Here is a 14,199-nt window from a genome sequence, read left to right as displayed (position 1 = left end):
TGAATAGAAGGCTAAAGGCCTTTGGAAGAAAACTTGACCTCTGATTGTACTCAAAGCCAATTTGATTTCTATAGCCGATTGTAGAAAAAAAGACAGACTTCTCCCAATCATGGATTTCCGTGGGTGCAATTTTTTGGCTTCACGCCAGGCAATATAAGTCTTCCAGACCTTATGATAGATCTTTCTAGTGACAGCTTTTCTAGCATTCACTAGGGTAGACACTACTGGTCCTGAAATGCCTCAGTCCCTTAACACCCTGGCTTCAATAGCTATGCCATCAAATTTAGAGACTGTAAATTGTGGAGGAATATAGGACCTTGAGACAGTTGACCGGGGGCGCTGTGGAAGCGCTCATGGCCCGTCTATTGTCAGTCTCACAATCTCTGGCAACCAGGACCTTCTGGGACAGGATGGTGCCACCAGAATGAATGGAACCCCCTCTCTGAATCCTGCGCAACAAATGTGGAAGGAGAGGGATCAAAGGGAAAGCATAGACCAGGGAGTACTGGCTCCATGGAACTATCAGAGCATCTACTCCAATTGCCAGAGGATCAATTGTTCAAAAGACAAACTGTTGCAGTTTGTTGTTGAATCTGGATGTCAGTAGGTCGACCTCTGGCCATCCCCAACATTTGCAAATTTCCTGAAAACACCTCTGGGTGTAGGGACCATTCCCACGGGCAGATCTGCTGGCGGCTGAGAATCTGCCTTCCAGTCTTCAATACCCGGGATACGGACTGCCGATATAATTGGCACATATCTTTCTGCCCAGGCAAGTATGTAGTTCACTTCCTTCAGAGTTGAACGACTCCTGGTACCGCCTTGGTGGTATATATAGGCCACCGCAGTGGCGTTTTCGGACTGGACCCTGATAGGGTAGTCCTGAAGCTCTGCTGTCCAGGACTGTCGGACAAGACCAACTGCCCGTAATTGCAGGACATCGATAGGCAGGATCGGTTCTGTTCCTGACCATTTCGCCTGTGCTAAGAGCCCATCTAGGGTCGCTCCCCAGCCTGAGAGACTGGCATATGTAGTTAGTACTCTCCAAGTTACTGGGAGAAAGGAATGTTCCCTTTTGCAGGTTCTAAACCTGCAGCCATCAATTTAGGCTTAAGCATGCCTGAGGGTACAAGCACATTGGATAATCCAGGGCTTTTCTTCCCCTGTTCCAAGCCAACAAAATGTCTTGATGTAAGGGCCTGGAATGGAACTGGGCATAGGGCACCATCTCAAAAGGAAGATACCATCCTCCCTAGAAGACTCATACAGAGCCGAATGGAGGGTTGTCTGGGGCCCCTTATCTGACGCACCTGATCCTTCAGGGCACAGATCCTTCTGGGTGGCAAGAATACTCTTGCTTGGACTGTATTTAGGATCAAACCTAGATACTTTAAATTTTGAGCTGGTCTCAAGGTTGACTGTTTGGTATTTATGATCCAGCTTAAGCTTTTCAAATGCCGCACTGTGTATATATTATGCTCTGTTCTAGAGCCTGTACTGAGTGATCTCTGGGCCTTTAAAAAGCCCAGTACTGGTGCTAGGACCTTTGTGAATACCCAGGGAGCTGTAGCCAGTCTGAAGTGTAGAGCTATGAACTGAAAAGGAGGTTCCTCTACTGCAAAAAGTAGGAACCTCTGGTGAGGCTGAAAAATAGGTATGTGTAAATGCGCGTCTTTTATATCGATGTAGGTTAGAAAGTCTCCCCTCTGGAGTGAGGTTACTGCTGAGTGGACAGACTCCATCTGAAAGGACTGTATCGCTAGATACTTGTTCGGGGATCTTAGGTCCAAAAGGGCCTGGTGTCCTCGTTGGACTTCTGAACCGTAAACAGGTTTGAGTAAAACTCTGTGCCCCTTTCGAGTATCGGAACCTCTATAATCACTCCTTGATGCACTAGATGCTGTAGCGCTTGAAGCAATACGTTTATTTTTGGAGGATCCGAGGAAACGCTGGATCTTAAAAACCTCTGGGGTGCACCCCCCGCAACTCCAGCCTGTAACCGTGAGATATAATCGAGGTGACCCATTCTACCCAAATCATGGTTTTCCAAATGACCGCAAAGTGCAGCAACCTAACCCCCACTTGATGGAGTGGGGGCATCCCCTCAAAAGGAGGGTTTGGTGCTGGGTTTAGAAGAATTTTGGACCCAGGGCTTTATCTGGCCCTAGCGCCCTGTTGGTGGCAGAACCACCTTGATGCTGAGACATTTGAGGAAGCAGTCCCTGGGGTTTTAAACGAGTGACGTCTCGTGCTTTTCTTTACAGGAAGTAGAGAACTCTTCCCTCTGAAAATCTTTTGGATATATTTATCCAGATGTTCGCCAACAAAATGTTCCCCATGAAAAGGGAAACTTGTCAATTTTTTACAACGAAGCTTGGCTGACCAGTTTTTTAGACATAAAAGTCTGCGCATATGCACAGACATGAGAGCCAAATGAGAAATCTGCTGTATTGAATCCTTTAAAGGCAGGGGTGTCAAACTTAATTTCATCGTGGGCCACATCAGCATTATGATTGCCCTCAAAAGGGCCAGTTTTATCTGTAAGATTAGATGACCAGCACATCCACTCCCCTTATATTAGATGTCAAGAGCCACCCCACTATCAAAAGTTGAGTCCCCCACCCTCCCTTACATTACCATGCACCCCTTACCTTATGCTACTGCTGGGAAGAAGCTGGATGCATTGCTTGAAAGCAGAAAGTACAGGGTCTGGAGAAGGACAAGAGGAGAACTGCAGGAGAGGTGCGAGGGCCACATGAAATGGCCTGGAGGGCCGGATTTGGCCCGCAGGCCTTGTGTTTGGCACCTGTGCTTTAAAGCATGGAACAGCAAAACACAGCGCTTGAGGAATATCTGTCTTACTTTCAGACAGATCATCCTCCTGGTTAATCAAAGAAAAGGAAGCCTTTAATAATAACTCCAATTTGTTGTCAACAGGGTACTTTGCTTCAAAGGGAAATTAGATAGCTTTTGCATGTTGTAGGCATATTTTGTAAGTTTGCTGTTTGTTTTTCATACAAGTGCGGTATTTTTGAATAGTAAAGCAAATATATACAAAAGGTTTTATGCTTTCTTGCTTTTACCGCAAAGAACGTTAAAAGACAAACAAAAATGCTAAAATTCCACTGAAGCAGACCTGTTTTCTGTGGTGCTTTCAGTTCCTTGTGCTGTGTAAGCCGTTTAGGAAAATCAAGGCTGCAGAGGTTTCCTGGTGTCCAGGAGAGAGTATGCAACCTGCTTATTTGGGCCAGAGACAGTCAGTAGATGTCTGTTGAGAGGGAGCTTGCTAGATATGCTTCTCTTTTGAACAGAGCTTGGGGGTGATGGAGTCTTGGATTTTTTTCAAAGATTTTAATCTTAAAAGTTTTAGGTTTAGTAAGGGAGAAATGTGGGCAGTAGCTATGTTTGGTTTGCACCCCCCTTCATGCTCTATATCAGTAAGAATTTGAAATGAGGAGAAAGGCAGAGGTCGAATGAGCCTTACTAAAAAACCTGCTTGCAGTGGCTACTGTTCGTAGAGCACTGTAATCAAGGCAATTTAGAAAGTAGGGTAATCAAAGTCAAACCTGCTGTGGCTTTGAAGTGTGTTCAGACCACTGCAGGCAAAGCTGAAGATTTGAATGAGCAGTGCGCAGCCCTAATAAACAAGTCTATTGATGCCATAAGGATAAAGGCCCAAAGCCGGTAGGTAGAACATGTATCACTGCTACTTCCCATAGGTGGGAAACTGAATTTGATCAATTCATAGAGAAAATGGGCAAGTTGAATCATATAAATGGTAAAAGGAAGGAAAAACCTATGAGTTCCAGGAGACAAATGTGGACTGATCTACTTAAGGTGGCAGTCCTTAGAGAGAAAATAGATTGGATTCATAATCCAGCTTTGCTTAAGAGGCTGGGAACGTGGGGTGATGTGAAGGGGCAGATGACAGTACTATGAGATGGGTGATGAGATGTGAAGGGTGTTTAGAAAACAACTGAAGGGGGTGGGGTCGATGTGAAGTTGTGATATAGGAGGAGAGGGCTGTGATGTGAATTATTGCACAAAAATGTAATTTGGAACTCTGCTGGAAAACAAATGTATTGATCAAAGCTCTCTGAATTTTAATTCCATACCCCTGCTATAGAGGAATGTTGCCACCCTGCCCACTAGTACAGAGTACTAGCCAAGAAGCCCACAGAACCTCTAAGGGATCATAACAAGCATGTACTGGAGACTGCTGCCACTGGGATTAAGCGCCAACTAATTGCATTACAGGGCATCCTCACACTTGATAGTAGGGATCCAGGTACAGTTGCACTTGGCCTACTGGCCGTAACCACTGACTCTGATAAATATCTCCACTGTGCCATCTCTGGAGTGTAAGGAATAGGGCTAAAATATAGGATCAAAGCCACGGAAAGGTCTTTCCAGAGACTTCTGTGGGCACATTCATCACCTAAGGACACTACTTAAAAACTGTGACACAGCTGAGCTACGAGGGGTTATACTAGGGTGGGGGGGATTCCTGCTTTTTTTTTTGGGCCATTCAGCATAGCAGCATAACCCAAGTAATCATGAATATGAACTGGTATGTGTAAAGATTAGCTTTGCTGTACCACAGATAGGAATGCAACATTATTGTCACTAAAAGATATTTACTTTATAAATCTAAGGCAGCCCCACCTTGTCCCAGTACTCTGTATGGTGCCAGAAGAGAACCGAATTTCTTTTGCTTGCCAAATATCTTCCCCATCTGAACCGTCATCTTCATCATCATCAAACTGTTGAATGCGTTCTTTATAGCAGATCTCAAAAAGATTAGAATTCGGCTGTAGAAGACAAAATAGGATTGTAAACAAAACTGATGTACATTACAGCACATTAAAAACGTTCTGCGTTGCCACCCCTACAATAAACGATCTAGTCAATATTAATTAACTTTGTAGTGCATGTAAACCAGCCCATCATTTCTACCACTTGTACGGTTCATCAAAAGGATTGGTTAGTACAAATAAAGGCATTTTATCTGGAAATTGCATATCTTTGAGTACAGGACAGAGCCTGGATATTCATAGACTGAGTTACAGGATGCCAAGTATAAGGTGCAAAATCTTGCAGATATGCCCCCGGGCATACCTTTGCCCAACTCTGAGACCTTTGTTTTTTTTTAAACTATGCAGAGCAACAAAGAACAGGGGGGAGGTGTCCTGCACGGTGCTCCCAGATATGGAATTTAAGATAAAAGAAATTTTGACGTTCCTTTTTATAATCCTATAATACAGGCCATAAGTTGGATATTCCTAGACCCTGGGATGTCCGTAAGCAATGAATGGAAGAGACAAGGCAAGCGAAAGTGTGGCAACATAACCAACAAGATTCAATGGACCCCATTTAGGGGGAGTGCTGCAAGAACCATGCAGCCTGCATTCACAGAGGCTTGGATTTAAACCTGGTAAAACTTGGAGAAGTTACGAACGGAAGACCAGATGGTGGCCTAACAAGGCTGGGCAACATAGGGTTGATATCATAGTGCCCAAGAATGTCCACTGATCCGGAGGCGTAACCAATAGCGCTGGGGGTGTTTTAGCCTTTTGTGTGTACGCGCCCAAGATAAGTTGTCTTATCCACCTAGCAATAGTGGATTTGAAAGCAGGATGCAAGTTTAAAGGCCTGATGGTAGGACAAATAGTCCATCCTCCTGACAGAAGCTGTGGCTTTCAGAAAAACTTTGACAGCTCTGACAACTTCGAGACAGACAATGAAGAACAATCTGTTTGGGGTGCTTAGGAGTAAAAAAGACTGTGCCTTAGCTTGAAGTGATACCACCTTAGGTTGAAAAGCTAGGTCTTGGGGGCAAGACTTTTTTTCTTTGTGGCCCTTTACAAGAGAGCTGGCAACTCAGACACAACTGACAGATGTGATAACCACTAATAAGGCCAGCTAGCAGGAGAGATCATCCAAAGAGCGTTCCCTGATGAGCTAAAAGGGTGGTTTCTTCAGGGCAGAGAGAACCAAATTAAAATCCCATTGGATGTTGAAAGGGTGGTCTAAACCAAAAAAGACATTTCATTAAGGTTATTACAAGTGAAAGCAAAATCAGAGGCTTCTGGAAGCAAAAGCTTTTTAAAAAGAAAAAAGGCTTCTCAAACAAAAAAGAAAAAAAACCTGTCCCTTAAAGTGGATGTAAACCCGATTCATTACATTTGAGCTGGGCACATATCTGCAGTGTTTTATTAGCTCTCTCTAAAGCCAAGTCCTGTGGCTTTCTCCTGATTGGTTCTTTTATCAGCATAACAACTTCTGATAAGTTCTTGGACACATGTGATAAAAAAACCAGCCTGAAATTTGTGTCAGAAGCGGGTGCTATAAATAGATTAGCAGACAGCTGGTCAATTCACAGCACGGCTCCTCAAATCTCTGCCTATGAGTAGAGAGTGTGTGCCCTTCCTCCAATCAGCTGTCTCAGTGTATGGCAAGACTCCCCTCCACCTGCTGGAACAGGAAAATAAAATTCTAAAAGGACGTGCACATTCTTAACAGTATATAAAGCTGAAGACAGCAGCTATACATGTAAAACTTATGTAGGGAGATTTGTTTAATCTCCGTGAATCATCCGAGGCTGTTAACTTTACTGGGTATATGTGAGGGTTTACATCCACTTTAAGAGTACTTAGGGCCACATTCTGGTCAAGTCCCGATTTTATCAAGGCCAGAATGTGAGGTACAGAGATTTCTCTGGGACAGAAGTGTATGTTCACACCAAGCAAAGAAGGATTTCCAGGTACTTCAGTAAATCTTTGACTGACTTTTCTGGCTTTCAGTAATGTGGGAATGACAGAGATACCTCTGTCCCTCAAGATAAGGTTTCCAATATCCATGCCATTAAATCCAGTAATTAAGAAGCAGGAAACAAGGGCCTCTTTAGAAAAGGCCAGGGACTGCCTCCTAGAAGTTTGAGAATGTCTGTGTACCTTGTTATTCTGGGACAGTTTTTTTTCACTGGTTTCCTCTATAATTTGAGGCGTAGTTCAGGCAGTATCTGCACTAGTGGAAAGGCATATATTAGCTCAAACGAAGTCCAGGGAATCACCAAAGCATCTGATGCTCTGGTGAAAACTAGAGGACCTTGTTCCTGGCAACAAACGGGTAACTTGTTGAACCTGGTGTCCAGGGCATCCAAATTTGGACTTCCCAATTTCTGACATAGGATATTTGTAAGAGTAGGTAAAAGGAGTGCCTGGTATCCAATTAGAAGTAAAATAAAGGTGAATATGTTGTTTTATTCAAAGTAGTAAAGCATGATAAATCCAACGCATTTCATATATATATATATATATATATATATATATATATATATATATATATATATATATATATATATATACATATATATATATACATACACACACACACATACACACACACACACACACACACACACACACACACACACACACACACACACATAAAAAACACACACACTATATCAAAAATAGGCAGTGTGAAACAAGTTACAACTAACAAATCAAATTCAATTCAATAAATGACAAAGTCCATAGATTTCCACAATCTTCATATTGCAAATCCAGATTTTCATTTTGCAAATTAAAGTGCCAAGTACTGAACAAGTTTATCCGTGCTCCCCTCCTGCATACCCTCTCACTCACCAGATGCCATGGACTCCCATGACAGAAGTCTCTAGCACTTGTGTAAATTGCTGGGCTTTGCCGTTCTCCTGGCTGTGCCTCAAGTTGTCCTCAAACATTCAAAAGGTATTGACAAATGGCAGAGAGAAAAAAAATGTAGTGTAATTCTGTTTTATTTCCCATAAAAACAAGTAAACTCCACTCACATGTTAAAACACGCAGTAACAAGTAAAAACCGAAAAGCCAGAAGTGTACATCAACTGGGTATCCTTTGATAATGACTCGTGGGAGGGACAAAACGTGTCACTTGACCACGGGCGGTGACATAATTTCTGGCTGTGAGGTGCAAGTTGGTGTACACTTCTGGCTTTTACTCTTTACTGTTAACATGTGAGTGGAGTTTACTTATTTTTATGGGAAATAAAACAGAATTACACATTTTTTTCTCTTTGCCATTTGTCAATACCTTTTGAACGCTTGATGACAACTTGAGCCTGAATCATAGCCAGGACAACAAAAACCAGCCATTTACACAAGCGCAAGAGACTTCTGTCATGGGAGTCCATGGCATTTGGTGAGTGAGAGTATGCAGGAGAGGAGCATGGATTGCACAAATTAACTTGTTCAGGACTTGGCAATTTAATTTGAAAAATAAAAATCTGAATTTGCACTTTGAAGATTGTGGAAATCTATAAACTTTATTAATTGATTGTCACATATTGAATTATTAGGGATGTCTTGATACCGATACCAAGCATTTCCCAGAAGACTTGTACTCGGGGGGAAATGCTCCGATGCCTCAGCCGATACCTGGGCAGGCAGGGGAGTTGCAAGTCTTCTCCCCCCGTGTTCCGCGCTGTGCTCTTTCACCCAGTGTTCCGCGCTGTGCTCTTTCACCCAGTGTTCCGTGCTGTGCGCTCTTTCCCCCCCGTGTTCCGTGCTGTCCGCTCTCCCCCCCCCCCCCGTGTTCCGTGCTGTCCGCTCTCCCCCCCCCGTGTTCCGTGCTGTCCGCTCTTCCCCCCCCCCCCCCCGTGTTCCGTGCTGTCCGCTCTTTCCCCCCCCCCCCGTGTTCCGTGCTGTCCGCTCTTTCCCCCCCCCCCGTGTTCCGTGCTGTCCGCTCTTTCCCCCCCCGTGTTCCGTGCTGTCCGCTCTTTCCCCCCCCGTGTTCCGTGCTGTCCGCTCTTTCCCCCCCGTGTTCCGTGCTGTCCGCTCTTTCCCCCCCGTGTTCCGTGCTGTCCGCTCTTTCCCCCCCGTGTTCCGTGCTGTCCGCTCTTTCCCCCCCGTGTTCCGTGCTGTCCGCTCTTTCCCCCCCGTGTTTCCGTGCTGTCCGCTCTTTCCCCCCCGTGTTCCGTGCTGTCCGCTCTTTCCCCCCCCGTGTTCCGTGCTGTCCGCTCTTTCCCCCCCGTGTTCCGTGCTGTCCGCTCTTTCCCCCCCCGTGTTCCGTGCTGTCCGCTCTTTCCCCCCCGTGTTCCGTGCTGTCCGCTCTTTCCCCCCCGTGTTCCGTGCTGTCCGCTCCTTTCCCCCCGTGTTCCGTGCTGTCCGCTCTTTCCCCCCCCGTGTTCCGTGCTGTCCGCTCTTTCCCCCCCGTGTTCCGTGCTGTCCGCTCTTTCCCCCCCGTGTTCCGTGCTGTCCGCTCTTTCCCCCCCCCGTGTTCCGTGCTGTCCGCTCTTTCCCCCCCCCCGTGTTCCGTGCTGTCCGCTCTTTCCCCCCCGTGTTCCGTGCTGTCCGCTCTTTCCCCCCCGTGTTCCGTGCTGTCCGCTCTTTCCCCCCCGTGTTCCGTGCTGTCCGCTCCTTTCCCCCCGTGTTCCGTGCTGTCCGCTCTTTCCCCCCCCGTGTTCCGTGCTGTCCGCTCTTTCCCCCCCCCGTGTTCCGTGCTGTCCGCTCTTTCCCCCCCGTGTTCCGTGCTGTCCGCTCTTTCCCCCCCGTGTTCCGTGCTGTCCGCTCTTTCCCCCCCGTGTTCCGTGCTGTCCGCTCTTTCCCCCCCCGTGTTCCGTGCTGTCCGCTCTTTCCCCCCCGTGTTCCGTGCTGTCCGCTCTTTCCCCCCCGTGTTCCGTGCTGTCCGCTCTTTCCCCCCCGTGTTCCGTGCTGTCCGCTCTTTCCCCCCCGTGTTCCGTGCTGTCCGCTCTTTCCCCCCCGTGTTCCGTGCTGTCCGCTCTTTCCCCCCCGTGTTCCGTGCTGTCCGCTCTTTCCCCCCCGTGTTCCGTGCTGTCCGCTCCTTTCCCCCCGTGTTCCGTGCTGTCCGCTCTTTCCCCCCCGTGTTCCGTGCTGTCCGCTCTTTCCCCCCCCGTGTTCCGTGCTGTCCGCTCTTTCCCCCCCGTGTTCCGTGCTGTCCGCTCTTTCTTAAAAAAAAAATGTAAAAAAATAAAAATAAAAAAACACACACACACACACACACACACACTGACAATCCACCCCCCCTAAAAAAAAAACAAAAAAAAAAACTGTCACATGACATTAAAAAAAAAGTATTGGTAATCGGTGAGTACTTGAAAAGTAGCGTTACTTGTACTCGGTCTCAAAAAAGTGGTATCGGGACAACCCTAGAATTTATTAGTTGTAACTTGGGACACTGTTTATTTTGATATAGTATATTTGTTGGATAGTGCTCTTACACCGCGATTTCACGTTTAAAGCCACAGTCCCTTTTGAAAGCAGAAACCAATTTATTGAAACCAATTTACTCACTTGCAATAATTCTATGGTAGTTTTTTGCACATAATAGGTCACAGTTATCCTTCAGTGCAGGAGTATATATTGGTGTATCATTGCACACATTTCTGATATGCTGAGATAATCTGCCTTCCAATAGTCCACTCCTATGCAGTAAATAGATCTCCAGACTGTTTCTCTGCCCATGAAATAATAAGGATTTAAGGATGTCCGACTCTCATTACTCCTGTGGTGACTGATATAGGCAACAGCTGTGGCACTGTCTGAGGGTCAAAAGAAAGAGCAGGTTTGTTCTAGATCAACAGGATGTTGCATTGGAGAGGCTTTTGAATGGGCAAAAGAAGCAGCTTATGAATTAGGCCTAGAATGCTCAGAGAATCTCACTGAGGAATGCTTCTTTGAGCTTAAGATACAAGCATGGGATTGAGAGAGAAGTTTATTTTCCGGAAGAAAGACCTTTGCCTGGGCTGTGTCCAGAAAGAGGCCTAAATATTGTAGAGGGAGAGGTTGAAGGGCTGACTTTTAAAAGTTAAAATTACCCAACTGAAAGACTAAATATCTAAAAATAGTCTTTTGGAAGTTTTCAGATAGTTGAAAGGGAGACTTCAGAAGAAGGTTGTTTACTTACCCTGTTATCTGAATGCCCTGAATTCTTGAGAGTAAATGTCTGCAGAGCCTGGGCGATGTCACCAACAGGCATACTATGGTGCAGCCTTTGTCCGCTATCCGTCCTCCACATTGAAACCGGTCATGTGACTGGACCAGAGCGGCTTCATATTAGGCAAGTATACACATTGTTTCTTTTCAAAGGTAGATAGAATAGTCTTAGAATAGGAGTGGGAGTAGATTTAGCCTTCGCTAGCATTTGATTGGAATTGCCCTATAAAGTTCTGGGATTCTGTCAAATACTCTGATAAACTAATTCCACTCCCACCTCCCACTTTTAGGCATTCTACATAACTATATGTCCCCCCTTGCTTCAGAGAATCCATTGGCCTTCAAATAGAGGTCTTCCAGATGCCTGAAATATACAGTATACATGACCTTCTCTTATCTAAACAGAGTCATAACTTGCTTACCTACATGAACATTGGAAACTTTCCCCAATAGAGCGCTCCAAAGCACTTTATCCGCATGCTTCTTAAAGGGGTTGTAAAGGTTATTTTTTTATTTTATAAATAGGTTACTTTAAGCTAGTGCATTGTTGGTTCACTTACCTTTTCCTTCGATTTCCCTTTTAAATGTTTTTTTTCTTTGTCTGAATTTCTCACTTCCTGTTCCTCCTCAGTAAGGTGTTCAGTAAGCTGTTCTAAATGACTTTCCACCGCTTGGATGATGGTGGAAAGCTTACTGAGGAGAAACAGGAAGTGAGAAATTTAAACAAAGAAAAAAAAACATTTAGAAGGGAAATTGAAGTAATGTGAACCAACAATGCACTAGCTTAAAGGAACCAATTTAGAAAATAAAATAAAAGATGAATCTTTACAACCCCTTTAAGAACCTCTCAGTTAACCCAACACTCCTATCCCTCTTTGAGCGACACTGTAAAAGTTCTCTGCAGTCTAGTGGCCTGAAGTCTCTTTAAAACTTGACCTTGGTTTCCCCTACACAGGGATCTAATCCCACAGTAAATTCTTGTTTGGGAACGTGACCTAGGAGATGTGTTTGGTATATCAAACTGGAATAAACTGTGGTTTGCTGCCACCACATGCTCTATAAACAGGAGCTCAGGAAAATGCTCACAAAGATATGTTCAGATGGTATATGACCCCAGAGGGGATCGCTAAATTCAGGTATTCAACTTCACCTTTCTGTTTTTGTGGGTGTAAGGTCCCAGGAACAATGTACATCATCTAGTGGGAGTGCCCCAGGGTTCAACAGCTATGGATACACGTTTATAACTTGACTTGCTCTGTTATAAATAGGGGTGCAACGGATCAAAAAACTCACGGATCGGATCGATCCTCGGATCAGGAGTCACGGATCGGATCATTTTCGGATCAGCAAAAAAAATAAAAAAATCTTGTTACACCCACCAGAGTTTTATATTTCATAGTTATTTTCAACACAAAATGGAGTTTATATGCTTAAATACAGTGTTTGGAAATCCGACGGACTGTTTACATGTTACATTTTAAAAGCAGCAGCAAACCTGCTGACCTCACATGCTTGCTAATGTGACAGAACACCTCTGATTTCACATTTAACTAAATGTGAAATCAGAGGTGTTCTGTCACATTATTAAGCATGTAAGGTTTGCTGCTGCTTTTAAAACTAAACAGTCTGTTGGTTTTTTAAACACTGTATTTATGCACATAAGCTCAGTTTTGTGTTGAAAATAACTATAAAAAAATATATGATCGGACACACACAGCAGGGCTTCACCTGTCAGTGATTATTGTGGGGTATGATGGTGTCCCCATAGTGGGTGTGTGTGTGTGTGATGACAGGGGACACAGTGTGGAGGGGAGGAATGTGTCATATACTCGCAATGTATTAACTACCGTATGTGTTCTGCTCTCGTCCTCGTCCAGTGCTGGTGATGCGGAATAGCATCCTCCCCCGTCCCCCCGTCCAGGAATACAATAACAAACACTCGGCCTCCCCCTCCTCCTCCCCCCCGGGCTCCGCAGCGCTCCTTCTCCCTTCACACATGGCTCCGGCCAAAACACTAACACACGCTGCCTGCTTGTAACGCGCCCGATGATTGGTTTGGAGGCAGGGCAACTCTGGGTCGTCGCTTCTGTTCTGCATCCTGATTGGCCGAGTGCTAGCGCCTCCTCCTTTCTTGTCAGTCAGTGTACTGCAGTGAGAGGAGGCTGAGGGAGCTCACAATGTACGGATCATACGGATCACATGTGTACCGATCCGAATAGGTTGATCCGTGCGGATCACGGATCAATGACGATCCGTTGCACCCCTAGTTATAAATGTAAACGCTACTGGCAGCCCTTGTAAAGCAGCGATTCACTGAGCTCACCTGAGCGGAGTGAAAATTAAACTTTATGGAAGTGAAGCAGTGGGGTAATGGGCATTATGAGTCAGAAAAAAACGAACTTCACTTAAAGTGATATTGAAATGCAAATTTCTTAAAAAAAAAAAAAAGCCTCGATCCTCTTCTCAGGTCCCCCGCCGGTGCACCTGGCCACTCCCTCCTGTTGAGTGCCCCCCAGAGCAAAAAACTTTGTGGGGGCATCCGAGCAGAGCCGCGTTTCTGCATGTCCATTCACACACTCTCTCTCTCTCATTGGTTTACTGGCTGCGAGTCCCCAGAGAGCCGAGACTGTTATGCAGATCGCTGGATCACGATGGGGCTCAGAAAAGTATTAGGGGGGCTGCTACACAAAGAAGCCTTTAAAACCACTTTAAAAGACACATACTCAAAATTTTTCGGATTATAGTCTCCAAGGCTAAATTATAATTAAGACCTTAAGGAGAGAGGAGCTAGCAGTTGAGATTTAAGTTATTAGTGGGCAAAGAACCTGGCCGTGTCCCCACTACCTTCCCCTCCACTTTCTTTCGGCTTCTAATATTCTTGCTGCTTTTTCTTGATTTACATCCCTTGTAATTTTTGCATTGCCAATTTCATATTGTTAACAGCACATTTATTATATGCACTTTATCCACATCACTTATGTGGGTAATAGGTGGGATTCTCATTGCCCAATTTATTTATTTATTTTTCATTTTTGGCCACTGCTTTCTTGTGCTTGTTTGATATTTCAGACCATCACTATTGTTCTGTATCAGCATCTGTTGTACCTGTGACAAGCTTCTTGTAGACCCAAAAGCACCTGAGCACGAGATACACCGGCGAGTGCCACACCATGTAGAGAATCTTGGGTAACAGGACCATCTTTATTAGGTTTACGCGGCCCGAGACTGTAGGGATGTATGCAGT

At 45.2% G+C, this 14,199-nt stretch overlaps 1 protein-coding gene across 2 annotated transcripts in view; it reads right to left on the bottom strand.

Annotated features, from left to right (window-relative positions):
- The window catches only part of PPP6R1 (protein phosphatase 6 regulatory subunit 1), a 176,625-nt gene that overhangs the window by 31,172 nt on the left and 131,254 nt on the right, over positions 1-14,199 (bottom strand). For both annotated transcript variants that reach the window (XM_040325727.1, XM_040325728.1), the window contains one exon: positions 4,666-4,811. In XM_040325727.1, the coding sequence (XP_040181661.1) occupies positions 4,666-4,811 (146 nt within the window). The remainder of the gene's footprint in view (positions 1-4,665; positions 4,812-14,199) is intronic.

Source organism: Rana temporaria, chromosome 10, assembly GCF_905171775.1.
Source record: "Rana temporaria chromosome 10, aRanTem1.1, whole genome shotgun sequence".
Lineage (NCBI taxonomy): Eukaryota > Metazoa > Chordata > Amphibia > Anura > Ranidae > Rana > Rana temporaria.
The sequence above is the reverse complement of the archived record's forward strand: the minus strand, read 5'-3'. Positions and strand labels throughout refer to the sequence as shown.